Source organism: Montipora foliosa, chromosome 9, assembly GCF_036669935.1.
Source record: "Montipora foliosa isolate CH-2021 chromosome 9, ASM3666993v2, whole genome shotgun sequence".
In the NCBI taxonomy this organism is placed as follows: domain Eukaryota; kingdom Metazoa; phylum Cnidaria; class Anthozoa; order Scleractinia; family Acroporidae; genus Montipora; species Montipora foliosa.
The window spans coordinates 10801428-10813927 of NC_090877.1; the positions used below are offsets into that span (position 1 = coordinate 10801428).

The 12500-nt window shown below is 38.8% G+C and overlaps 2 protein-coding genes across 7 annotated transcripts in view; both read right to left on the bottom strand.

Moving 5' to 3' along the window:
• Positions 1 to 4276, bottom strand: part of LOC137971231 (uncharacterized) — a 17590-nt gene extending 13314 nt beyond the window's left edge. Inside the window, exon 1 of one of the 2 annotated variants that reach the window (XM_068818008.1) lies at positions 4138 to 4276. The gene's annotated coding sequence lies outside the window, so the exon portion shown is untranslated. The remainder of the gene's footprint in view (positions 1 to 4137) is intronic. The other variant, XM_068818009.1, reaches the window with a different exon arrangement.
• Positions 4277 to 6664: 2388 nt separating this feature from the next.
• LOC137971133 (allene oxide synthase-lipoxygenase protein-like) overlaps positions 6665 to 12500 on the bottom strand; it is a 36330-nt gene continuing 30494 nt past the window's right edge. For all 5 annotated transcript variants that reach the window (XM_068817875.1, XM_068817874.1, XM_068817876.1 and 2 more), the window contains 4 exons: positions 11309 to 11415; positions 9439 to 9529; positions 8054 to 8275; positions 6665 to 7235 (listed from right to left, as the gene is read on the bottom strand). In XM_068817875.1, the coding sequence (XP_068673976.1) occupies positions 7002 to 7235; positions 8054 to 8275; positions 9439 to 9529; positions 11309 to 11415 (654 nt within the window). In that variant the 3' untranslated portion in view covers positions 6665 to 7001. The remainder of the gene's footprint in view (positions 7236 to 8053; positions 8276 to 9438; positions 9530 to 11308; positions 11416 to 12500) is intronic.

Below are 12500 nucleotides of genomic sequence, written 5' to 3' on the forward strand. Positions count from 1 at the left end.
TAACATCCTTATCATAGCACATAAAAATCCGTTACCTTTAGACCTGCGCTGGGGGGATTTTAGGGGGCGGGGAAACTGACTGGCTTGGAAACCCGTTAAAACAACAGCCTTAGAGATTTTCAGGATTTACGTTTAAGAAAAACGTTCGAAGGAAAAGGGATCAGAGAGATCACAAAGAAAAGAAAGAGTTGTGAGACAGGGCTTATACATTTTCGCCCTTATCGGTGAAGACTAGAAGGCAGACATTTTCAGATGTGATTAATAGCGAGCTCCGCGCGCGCCGAAGGCTTTTGATTTTCAATGAAATTATGGCAAATTCTGGAACTCTGAAATCTTGACGAACCCTTGCTTTTTTATGAGTATTTTCCAGTCAAATCTTGTTATAAATTGGTTCTATGTAGGGCTATATTGAGCTTTCCTCAACTTCAAGAACACACCGCATGGAAAATCCGTTCCCTTTAGATCTGGCCTGATGGGCGAGGCAATTGCAAGGACTTGCTCGAAAACCCGTTAAAACACCAGTTTTTTTTTTTTGCAATTTATTTTTATTCCACACACACACACACAGAAAAAAAAAAACAACATACTTACAGCATAGACATATTTACATATTTACAGTAAAACAGTATACATTGCTTTCCATACTGAAAAGGAAATCAAAGCATTAAAGTTTAAGGGCTGTCGGTTGCAAGGCTGTTGTGAAAAGGCGGTGAAGGATTTGTTGGTTTAGGGACTTATCAAAGTAAAAGAAGCAAGAAAAAAGAGCGGTTTTCTATATTAAAGTTTTCAGTAAGTCCCACTTCGTTTGTAAGGTGCCTCCAGCCTTTTGTTCAAATAGATAGGTCGACTTAAGATATCTGAAAAAGCCTTCTACCTTTGGTAGCGTTTTATTGTTTTTACAAATCCAGATATAATGTCTTGCTAAAAGGAGGCAAAAATTCATTTGACAATGATTTTTGGAGGAGTCTGGCATCAAACCTAATGCTATAAGAAGATTGAATTAGTAGTTTTCTGGCCGAATAATCTGAGACGAAATAAAGCGTTGTATTAAGAAGGTCCAAAAAGCCGTCACTCTGGGACAGGACCATCTTTGCAAAAGGAGCAGTTTGGGTCGTCTTGTGAGGCCGATTTTAACTAAGAATTCGTTAGTTGCTATTCGTCTGTGCAAAACCTTGAACTGGAATTCGAAAAGTCTTGTGCTTGTACAGCACTTAAAAGCTAGTTGGTAAGTATCATGCCACTTAATACATTCTTCGTCTTCTATGCCGCATTCCGTTACCCATTTCTGCTGAGCCTGCCTAGGAGGTACAATTTTCCTGGATATAAGTTTTGTGTAAACTAGTTTGCACATTTGCTTTTTGAGCTTTCAGTAGTTTAGTTGAAAAACTTTCATACTCGTTTTTAGGATCATTGGGTTACTTCTTAAAAATCCTTTACATTTAAAGGTAGCGGTGATAAGACATAAACAAGTTGCGAGACAACAAGGCTTTTAAGTACTGCTACTTTACACCGCATTAGTGTCAGTCTGTGAAAGTTCCAGCTGCTTAATATATTCCTGACCTCTACAAGTTTTTCGTCGTAATTTAAATCAGTGGTTTCCTCCGGGTGAACTGAAAGCCAGATTCCAGGCCTGGCCAGATTCCTAGAGTTTTCGCTTTGCATTTTGGCCATTTAAAATTGGGCGCATGCGAACGATGTAAACAGCACAAAGAGCCAGCCAATAATGATTGGATAAGCAAAACGACGAGTGGCAAACGATGACAAGCTAAATTCTCAGGCTTTTCATCGTGTTGAAAACAATTTATTTCATTGAAAAACTCCCGTTCCGTGCGTATTTGCTCTATTCTAAACCGGGACGCCACAGTGTATTACCGTCTCATATCATGCGCGTTCTCTTGACCAAGTATGGTAAAATGGCGTAATAGTGCAATAATAAAGTGGAATAAAGTACATCGATCAGTAAAACTCTTCTTTGACCTTGAACTGACAAAGTTTTTTTAATGGCTTCTAATTTTAGCGTGATTCCAATTCGCCGGTTATTGACTGTTGACTTTGAAATGGCTTTTTTTTTAATTCGCTCGCTGAGGGTGTGCTCGTTTTCTTTTAAAACTCATGCGGTTCAAGAAAAATTCATTACCAAACTGGTGGATCCTAAACCAAGGAAGGAAGATGAGCTTCCTAATGTATAGATTTAGCCAAGCCTAAAAACGGAGCTCCCTGGTTATTATTCGTACTGCCTGTAGGGTTTGTGAAAATAAAAGGTTTCGAATTGTCCGCGTTTTGATGTTTCCGGTGGCTGCTTTAATAATTAAATCATTTTCTTTGCTTTCTTCTATGGAAAAATTCATTGCCTAACTAGTGAATTCCACGGTAAATTTTACGCTAAAAACCGATATCGCATGAATCACGAAGCGATGAGTGCGATATCGGTTTTTCCATCAAAATTTACTTTGGAATTCATACCACAGTTGTTCAAAAGGTGGATAGCGCTATCCACTCGATAATTATAAATCACTATCCACTGGATAGGACTGGATAACTCAATTGGTTTTGCTAGTGCTTATTCGCTGGATAGTGATTTATCCGGTGGGTAGCGTTATCCACCTTTTAAACAACCGAGGCAAGAATTTTATGTAACGGATACGGGGATGATAACCAGCAGATTTGAACTATCTACTATTCTTAAAAGAAGATTTCAAGCAGGTTATATTTAAATGGCTAAGGGACACAAATTTCATCTTCACATTACGTAAGTCTTCAATCTATATTTATTCTATGATTCACAAATTTTCTTCTGTTATTCCACTGTGTCAATATCTGAATTGAAAGAAGGGATTTATTTTAATTTACAAATTCCTCGAGTGCCTTTCCCGGCTCATCGATCCGATGTATCTTTTCTAGATGGTCACTAATACAATCGCATAATCGTACTCCCAGGCGATCGCTCATCCAATCAAGAGTTCCACAGCTCGTCAACCATCCATGGAAAAAGAAAGAACTTTGACAACAAAGCTGACCTCGAATAACTATTGGACTTCCATGAAATAAAAATGTACAATAAACTTGTACAGTTGAAAAATTGGGAATATCCCTTTATTCCAAAAGTTTTTTTTTAGCAGACGCCGCTCTCAAATTTGTTTTGTAAACATCATTTTCGATTTACGTGTTTGTCTCCTAAATAGCATGACAGAAACTGAACAAGAGCACGCACTAAAACGCTATATCACCGGCTCTCAGGCTGGTCTATGTTTACTGAAGGTGTTTCAGAGGAAGCCACACACGGAATGATTGAGTATCATAAGATTCACAGACTTTTCTTTAGAACTGTTTTCATCGTTAAACGATGCGTTGAACGACAATTTTTCTGGCAGTGCTTAAATGATATTTTTAAAAGATTCACCTGGTTTATTTCGTGCGCGTGTGCTACTCGAGTAATGACTGGTGGAAGCGAGGGCCCAAGTGGCTCACAATAAAGAAAGGGGCAACAAAGATAACGAAAACCGATAGCCGCACAGAAATAGCCTTAGTTATCAAGAGATTGAACTCGTAATATAACAACCTCGGCGGAGAATATCCCAAGGAACGAGGTTGCTAAATGAACTTTCTAAGTATTTTTTTTTTCTTTATGGACCAGTCTCAGTGTTCGACTAAAGCAAGCGTATTTTATATTGTGAAAACAAATTACGAGGTACACCCCCAGATAAGGACCAGTTTTTCGCGCCATTACGCTATGTTTTTAATGTTTGCTTCTAGACCTTTCGTCCTTTGCGGCCATAAGTGTAACTAAAGATCCTGCTGAACGTTTTAACGTTTTTAATCAATAAGTTGAAGCGTTTGGCATCTTTTGTTGAACGACGACCGCTGCGCATACGTTTTTCGTCCAAAAAAATGTCTTGTCGAGAAGAAGGTCCGTTGAGCCGAAGATTAGCCGTGGCACTTGTATAAAATGAAATTTGTAGTTTCTCATTCTTAAAGCAAAATTTTACTCGTTGGGCTCCTCCAACCATTGCTTTCGTTGCCTCTCTTTATATCTTAAAATAACCGCGTATGACCCTTTATTATCCGGTATTTTTCATTTCTCATTCAAAACATTTCTTGGTTAGCGTTATTGTGACATTGAAAATTGTCCAAACTTACCTTGCGTACCGAGGTTATTCAGGGAAAAGCCGTTGATTCTTTCCTCTTTAAATTGTATTGATATATGAACTGTTTTGTTTGAAAAAAACGGTAACAATGGTTTATTAATTAAGCATTAGACGTCACGATATTGTATCAAAAAGTCGTTGAAAGTAATGAATAATTCATGATCACCTCCGAAATTTCTTGCACAGCCGTGAAATCATAAATTTGTTTCAAGTGCAGCTAGCTGTTATTAACATCCACCGATCCGTTACCTCTTCAGTTATTATCTGCGTCAAGCACAGGTGTTTCTATTTGTAGCGATATTGCCTTACGAAGATGCAGCCATTTACAAATTAAAGTTTTGAATTTGAACTTCATGGTTTTGTTTTAAGCGGCATAAAAATGTAATGTTCGGTGAATAAAACTGACTTTTGTATTATCTTTTTGCATTTTACGCAGTTTTAAACAAAATCGTTGAGTTCCAACACATACTTTTGTTAATGGCACCTTCGTAACACGACACTCCTAGAAAACAAAGGCTATACCTGTGGTTCGAAAAAAACACCTTTATTGATTGACAGAATGAAAATTTTGCTTTAGCACTTTGGAACCGAAAATGGCCTCAGTATTCATGGAAACGGGTTCACGGAGTTTAGTGCTAAGGGGGTGCAGAGATAGAGCATTGATGAGAGCACTCGCCTACAACCAATGTGGCCCGGGTTCGATTCCCAGACTAAGCGTCATAGTTTAGAGTTAAGCCTGATTAATGTATTATTGTGAGCCCCCTTGATAAGCCTAGGTGCTTTTGGGGCAAACAATTACTAATATGTTTAAATAAAAAAAAAAAAAAAAAAAAAAAAAAAAAGCGTCATAAGTGGGTTGAATTCGTCGGTCCTCTGCTCTGCACTGAGTAGACAACCAGGTACTCCGGTTTTTTGTTCATTTCAATTTACAGTGTCCCCAATAAGTGCTCCAGGGCTAGAAGACCAGAGCCTTTGCGGGCTACGGGTCTAATTGTTAATTATTTCATTCGTAGCGTCCTTTCACGGGTACACACGAACCCCGCTTCATAGCTCACTTGCTAGAGCATTGCACCGGTATCGCAGAGGCCATGGGTTCAGTAGAATCCCGTTCAAGCTACTATAAAAGACATTATTACAAGAGTAGCTTCGTGAGCGGGCAAGATGAGCCAAATCCCGCGCTGTGATTGGCTACCCGAGCGGGCAAGATGGAACAATCTTGCCCGCTCGGGATTTCTCGCTTGGTCCCGAAGATCAAATATCATTTTTGGTGTTTTATCACATATAATAAATCCTTTATTGACCAAGCTTGGTCGATCAAGATGGCTGGATATTGGCCTCTTTCATTTTTTTGCGTGTTTATGGACCTCGACTTCGTTTCGGTCAATAAACATGCAAAAAAAAAAAAAAAACTTGGCCAATATCCAGCCGTCTTGACCTCACGCTTGGTCAATAATTCATATATATTGCTTCAATTTTCCAGATAAGAGCGAGGAGGATCACTTCTCTCTCCCTCATCTATATCCCGTTCTTCAAATATGTACTTTTATTTCTTACAAATCTTCCTTAGTACGATTATAAATTCGTTCGATAAGAGCAAATTTTCTTGTGTCATTCCCCACCGACACACGGTGCCTACTATTGTTATTGCGCATATGTTCTGCGCATCTCGAGATACTCTGGTTTCCCATGGGTGATGCTTGCTAATACAGGGATATTTTTGCACGGTTTTAAAACTATACGGAAAAAGCTAAACTTAGCAAGTCCTCTTGATATCCATAAAGAAAACTGGGGGTAACAATGCATCTTTCAGAGATAATTGAGCTTCAATTTGGAAAAGAACCCGACACATTGCTTTGTATTTTAAAGCTATTTACAAATAGTATTGATAAATAATCTTTGAAAAATGCGTGGTTACACCCAATTTTCTTGTTGGTTTCAAAAACACTTATGCTTTTCCCGCATAGTCATAAACTGCGCAAAAATCCCTTTAAATTAGTATGCACCGTCCTTGAGAAAGTAACCCCCTAAATTTGCAAATTAAAGTTTGAAGGCAACACATTTTTCTTTGCTTTTCAAAACTGGAGTGAAGATTCTTGCTTTTATGCTTTTCAAGTCGATCCCCGTTAAATAGATCAAGGACACGCACGTTACGTCATCTCCGCCATGTTGGTTTGATGTTGGTACGGTGGCGCAAACAACTGAGTGGGGAGATTTAAAACGACTTCTATAGGATGACTCGAATAAAATTGGAACGGACGAAGCAGTGTCATGAATAGCTTTCAAGGTTTGTCTTTGCTTGTTCATTTAGGATTTAGAGCGGTTTTCACTTAAGTGTCATAAAACCAAGCCAAGGTCACTGTGGCCAACCATGACAAAACGAATTTCCTTGATTCATAACTACAAGTGGGCAGTCGTTTCAAATTTGAATCTATTCATGATGCATGAGTTGGTCTTATATTTCGGTTGCTTCTCTGGCATGTTTGTTTGCTGTTTTTTTATCTTGCACAGCATGCTAAAAACATGGTATTTATTTTTATTCATTTATTTGCCACACTAAAGATACAACAAAATCGATGAAAGAAAAATATAGAGCATTACAATAATGACGAGGCAGCCTAAAGGAAACTAGAAAGCTTAAACTAATTAGGCCTCACCAAAAGAAAACGACCGTTACAACCTCAACTAAATGATCCCCACTGTTATTACGAGATCCACACTTTAGAAACAATGGAACTTGAAACTCTTATTAGCAATTATCATTGCAAATAAACTACGCTCCTTTTTCTCGACAACCTTATTTACGCCTCAGAACGCATGCGCTGATCTCACATGATCCACACTCAATAAAATGATCAGCTAGGTCTGAATTCCATTGGTCAACCATTTGGGAATAAAATACGGATAGGACAAGTCACCTCCGTCTATCCGCTTCTGGTTCTCTTTTTGCATACGAGGCTGAACATCATTCATGAGCTTACCATAGTAACGGTTGATGAGCTCAGCCGCCTTTTGATCCTCAAGCTCGTTCCCGTATTCGAACAAAGAGTCGAACCGGTACAATCCCAAGATGTTGCTAAAACTCGACTCGATCTGTAAAATTATAAATGCCAAACCATTTGATTTTTACTGACGGACTAACTGCAAGAACCTGTCAATTTATTGGTAATTACAGATGGGCTCCTGGTAATTAAAATAAAAAACGAAAATATCATTCGGAAAACAAATTCTTCAGAAAGGGAATCCCAGCAATTTGAGGCTAGTCGGTATTCAAAAGAATGAAGACGTGGTTTGAAGCTTGGAAAGGAGTAGAATATGAATAGAAATTAAGAAATACCAGAACACCGGCATTTTGTTTATTCCATAGACTCAAAATTTGTTATCACGTTAACGTGAACTCAGAATATGGCTCTGTGCGCCAAAGTTTCATACACGGACAAGAATACAAATGTCATTAATAACTTATCGTTCATTCAATTCTCTTTCAAATACAGTTCATTATCATACACGAAATACGTGCATGGCAGAACCTCGTGCGTGAAGCTTGGGGGATGTTGCAGTGCCAAAGAGGTCACTTTGAACAAACGAAATTTGACATAATTTTTGAACGTCTTACTTTTATTATTTTTTCATTCTTGACCCAATTTAGAAAAAAAAACAAATAAATAAAAAAATACGACAAAAAAAAATTCTGCTAAAGAAAACAAAACAAAATACTGAAGCATAATTTGTGACCTCTGGAATTGGATAACGGCGTTAGAAGTCTGGCGTTCTAACCACTACGCTTCCTATTCCTCCGTGCTTGGAAGGGGTCCACGCGCGATTCTCACGCACGACAAAATTATAAACTCGCTCCGCGAGGCAAGGAATTATATATTATTCAAGTACGCAATATTAAAATTCATACTTACAGCAGAAGTATTCCCATTTGGCAGTCGTAAAACAGAAAACTTGTCATCATCTACCACACGGGTATCATTGTACAGCTTGGTTGGTAGGTTGGGGATGTACTGACCATAGTCACTTAAAGGATAGTTGACTGCAGCGTGTTGAATGCTCACGTGGGAGATGATGCGTGTCAAAATTTCACAGAGTTCGTCTTTTGTTCGAATGCTTGCTGGTAATCCTTGAATCTGATGAAGTTAAGAGTGGCTCAATGTTTCAGTCGTCACTATAGAATGATTCTATTATATTACTTCTCCCTGAGTATGTTGTTTCTGTTTTTTGTTTGTTTGTTTGTTTGTTTGTATATTGGTTTGTTAACAGACACTGATTATTACTGGCGAGGGCTACCTGTGGAGCCCAGTCACAAAATGTGGTCGTTTCGCACCCAAGTACTTAAGAAAGTTAAAATTAGAATCAAACGAACTGGGCGGAAAGGAATCTGTGGATGCGAAAATGACTTGATGGTGAAACGAGGGTTCGAAACTACCGGAAACCACCGCACACCAACTGTCCGCCAAGTTGGATTTCGAAAGTCTTTTAAATTTAGGGCTATGTACGCATTCCTTCGAGCATCAAAATAGACTCAAACTGCCATGTTTATTGAATGATTTCGATTCCTTCCCTCTCGTTGTTTTTCTAACGTACGGTTCAGTATTTACGAGTCTTTGTAAGTTATCAACGCTGAATTCGAACAGAGCAAAACAGCGAGCAAAGTCTCCTTCGATCTTCCCAGAAAAAGATCTACCTGGGAAGATCGAAGGGCTTTTGTTCTCTAATCACTCTGCTGTGGAACGAGAACAAATCATTTTCACACTTAATATCCTCAAACGCAGTCAAGAATCAGGGATAGGCATCGCGTTTATCGCCGGCAATACTAGCACAAATTATGTACAAGATAGACGGGCAATGAACAAGAAAAAACGATATACAGAAAATGAGATTGTGATGTATATACTAATTACCTAAACATCTAGCAGAATTTTAAATTTTACAAGATGGAAAATTGCAGAAAAATCATGTTAGAATTAAATCAACAATTCTGTAGCCACCTTAACCACTAAAGAAAAGGAGAAGAAATTGTAAACCAGCATAAAAAGAAATAACATTATAGAAATGAATGAACGAATTAATTAATTAATTCATTAATCAAAGAACTCGAAACAGCTCAGGGGAAGAGTAGATTCGCGAATGCCAATGGTGCTCGATATCAACTGAAGGCGGTAGTGCATTTAAAAAGCCAATGTGCCTGCGTCATAAACCGGAAGTTAAATTAAAGGTTTAGGAATTTCGGACGACGACGTTGTAGTTAAGGAATTTCAAACAAAGGCATGGGTGATATTAATATACTCACCCCTCCAATGTCACTACCGTCAGTAGACAATTTATCGAGGTAGTTTTGAAATTCGTAGTCTTTTTTTACGTCTTCGTCGTCGTGATAATACCTTAAAGAACAATTTATACAACACAATGAAACATTTAAGTCGAAATTTCTCTCCAGAACTTTTCGAAGATAAGGAATGATAACCGCCAAGACGAAATTCTTGATGAATTTACAATTAAACAAACGATAAAATGCCAGTAACATGAACGTGGAATAAGAGCATCACATAATTTTGTAAAAAGTCGATTAACCAGACTCATGAGCTGAAATATAAATCATGATAAGTCAAAAGCAATGTGTCATGAGATTTATCGCATGGATATTTACTACACTTAAGTTTACTTAAACTAGTTCCTTGCTCATACATGACTCGTTGCCTACATCCCATTACACGAAATCAAGTGATTATTTTTTTAAAACAGGATGAGCCCCCTTAGGGTATTACCAATTTTATCAAAGACAAGAATTGTCCGCCCAACGTTTTGCAAGTTAGGGACTGTTACAGGGAGCTCGAGGGAGGGACCCTAGTACTTTATAAGCACAATTGTACAGGTAGGTTTACTCTATCGCTCGCCTCAACTATATTTACAAAGAGCAGCAAAAATTAAACTAATCAAAATGTGTTCAGTTTGGTCTCTCGAATCGAGTCATGAACCATAATGGCAGTTTTCAAGAATATGTGGTGGATTAGTTTTCTGTTGACAACAAAAATGAACAAAGGGATGTAATGCCATTATGTTATTATGCTAATGTTATTTGATATGTTAATACCTTCGCTTAGTACCCATGTATGTTTTCCTTCGTCTTCATAGCCCCAGAAGACGGATAAAGCAAGTTTAGATACCATTAATCCTTCGTTCTTAGGGCCTGTTCAAAAATATGAGCGCGGTTTTCGAGAGCTGAGCTCGCCTCGCCACTAAATCCTTTGTAAAAGTTTCGATGCGTTGATATGAGAGAGTGGGATGGCTCGATTGCCGAGATCTTGGTTTTTCCAACCGGGATCTGGAAATTGTTCCCATTTTGAGCCAAGTTACTGGGGTGATTTTTTTTTCCAACTATGCCTACCTTGTAAGGTCGCTGACGGAGTGGGGCTCAAACAACGTGCTCAAACATGGCAGCAAATGAGCAAAATCTTCGATTACATTGCTTCAAGCATTTCTTCTTCATTTTCTTTGAGTTAGGACAATGTGCAAGCCAGCGAGTCATGCGAGCCATGGCTGCGAGCCATGCGAGACACGCGAGCCATGACTGCGAGTCACGCGAGCCATGGCTGTGAGTCACGCGAGCCATGGCTGCGAGTCACGCGAGCCATGGCTGTGAGTCACGCGAGCCATGGCTGCGAGTCATGAGAGCCAACATGGCGAGCCATGCGAGTCAACATGCGAGTCACACAGTTATTGAAAGCTAACCGTTTTAAAATGGGTGCTTAGGCTTAATAACTGTTTATCAGCGCTATTTGAAATGGGTGCTTAGACTTAAATGCAAAATTCGCATGGATCGCATGGCTCGCTGGCTCGCAGATTGTCTAGCCCCATTTTCTTTAAACTGGAAGAGAATAGTTTGGTTTCCGTAACAGGGCGGCCCAGATGGAATCATTTTGCCTTGTCTGCTGTATTTTCCATGTCATTAGTACCCACGTAGCTTCAGTAATACATCTACAAGAGTTGACAAAGCTTTGATAGGCACGAAAGTTATAACTTTAAGTTTGCGTTTCGCCATGTTTGTTTTCTTTATCATGACTCATCTCCAGGATCTTAGCACCTTTTCTCAGCTCCGTAACCAGGCTGAAATTTCTCATATTAATGCACGACAAAATCCTTCCAATGTAATTCATACTCACAAGTCCACGTAGTCCGTCACCATTTGTTCAATAACTTTTAAGATTTGCTCGCCATCATCTCGGTAAGGAAAGTATGGGAGAAGATCACTGTCATCAACTCCACGTTTCTGTTGAACCAAAAACAAAGTTAAAGGCAAAATTAAGGTGGCTCAAACCAGTTTCAACACTTGAAAGAAACGTTCTTATTAGAAGGATTGACATTACAAAACTCTATCACTTAACAGCAATGTTATGGTACTGTGATGTCAAACACCAATTATTGCTGCGAAAGATTCGTTCATTTTAGTGACGTAAAAAGTTACCATGGCAACAGGAAAGCCCTGGAAAAACACCCATATTTTGGCTTTACCTGAGTATCTCAAAAAAGAAATCGGTGATCCCCATTTTTAATTTCTGAAATGTAATCAGCATGCCAGAATGAAACTTTCGCAAAGTTAAGAAAAATTCTGTGGAGCGTATTTAGAGCCACCTTAAATAATTCAAAATTTAAGGTAGCTCTGAATCCCCTCCACAGAATTCTTTTAAACTTTGCAGAGTATCATCTTGGCCTGCTGATTACTTTTGTGCAATAAAAATTGAGGTCACCGAGTTCATTTTTCAGGTATGGGCAACTAAAGCTAAAATATAGGGTGTTGTTGCAATGCTTTCCTGTTACCATGGTAACTTGTTACGTCACAAAAATGACTGGCTCTTGTTCCGCAATAATTGATGTTTCACTTGATACCATAACATTGCTGTTATGTGATAAAGTTTTGTACTGTCAATCCTTCTTATAAAAAGGTCTCTTGAAAGTGTTGAAACTGGTTTGAGCCACGTTAAGCTTATATTCAACATCTATCTTTTAGCCTGTTTAAGGCCGACGCGTCAGACAGCTCTCTTTCCCAATATCGAGTAACATAGAGCTGTCGTTCCATTTAGCCTTAATTATAAGCACATGACTTGTTGAGCCTCGAACGCCGACTGCCAGTGAAGGTTTCGCATTCTTGGGCTGGGGTTTCGCCCGAATTTTCAAGCAAATTTTTTTTATAAGAGTTAAGACTCTTAAAAATAAAATGTAGTAGTCCCAAGGCAAGGGAAAAGGAAAAACGAACCACTTCTGGTTGCTGTCCGTCATTCAAAAACGCTTTGTTTGAGCTCCCTACTGAAAACCCAAGGAACATGCAGCCAGGTAAAATTGAAATGGCACCAGAAT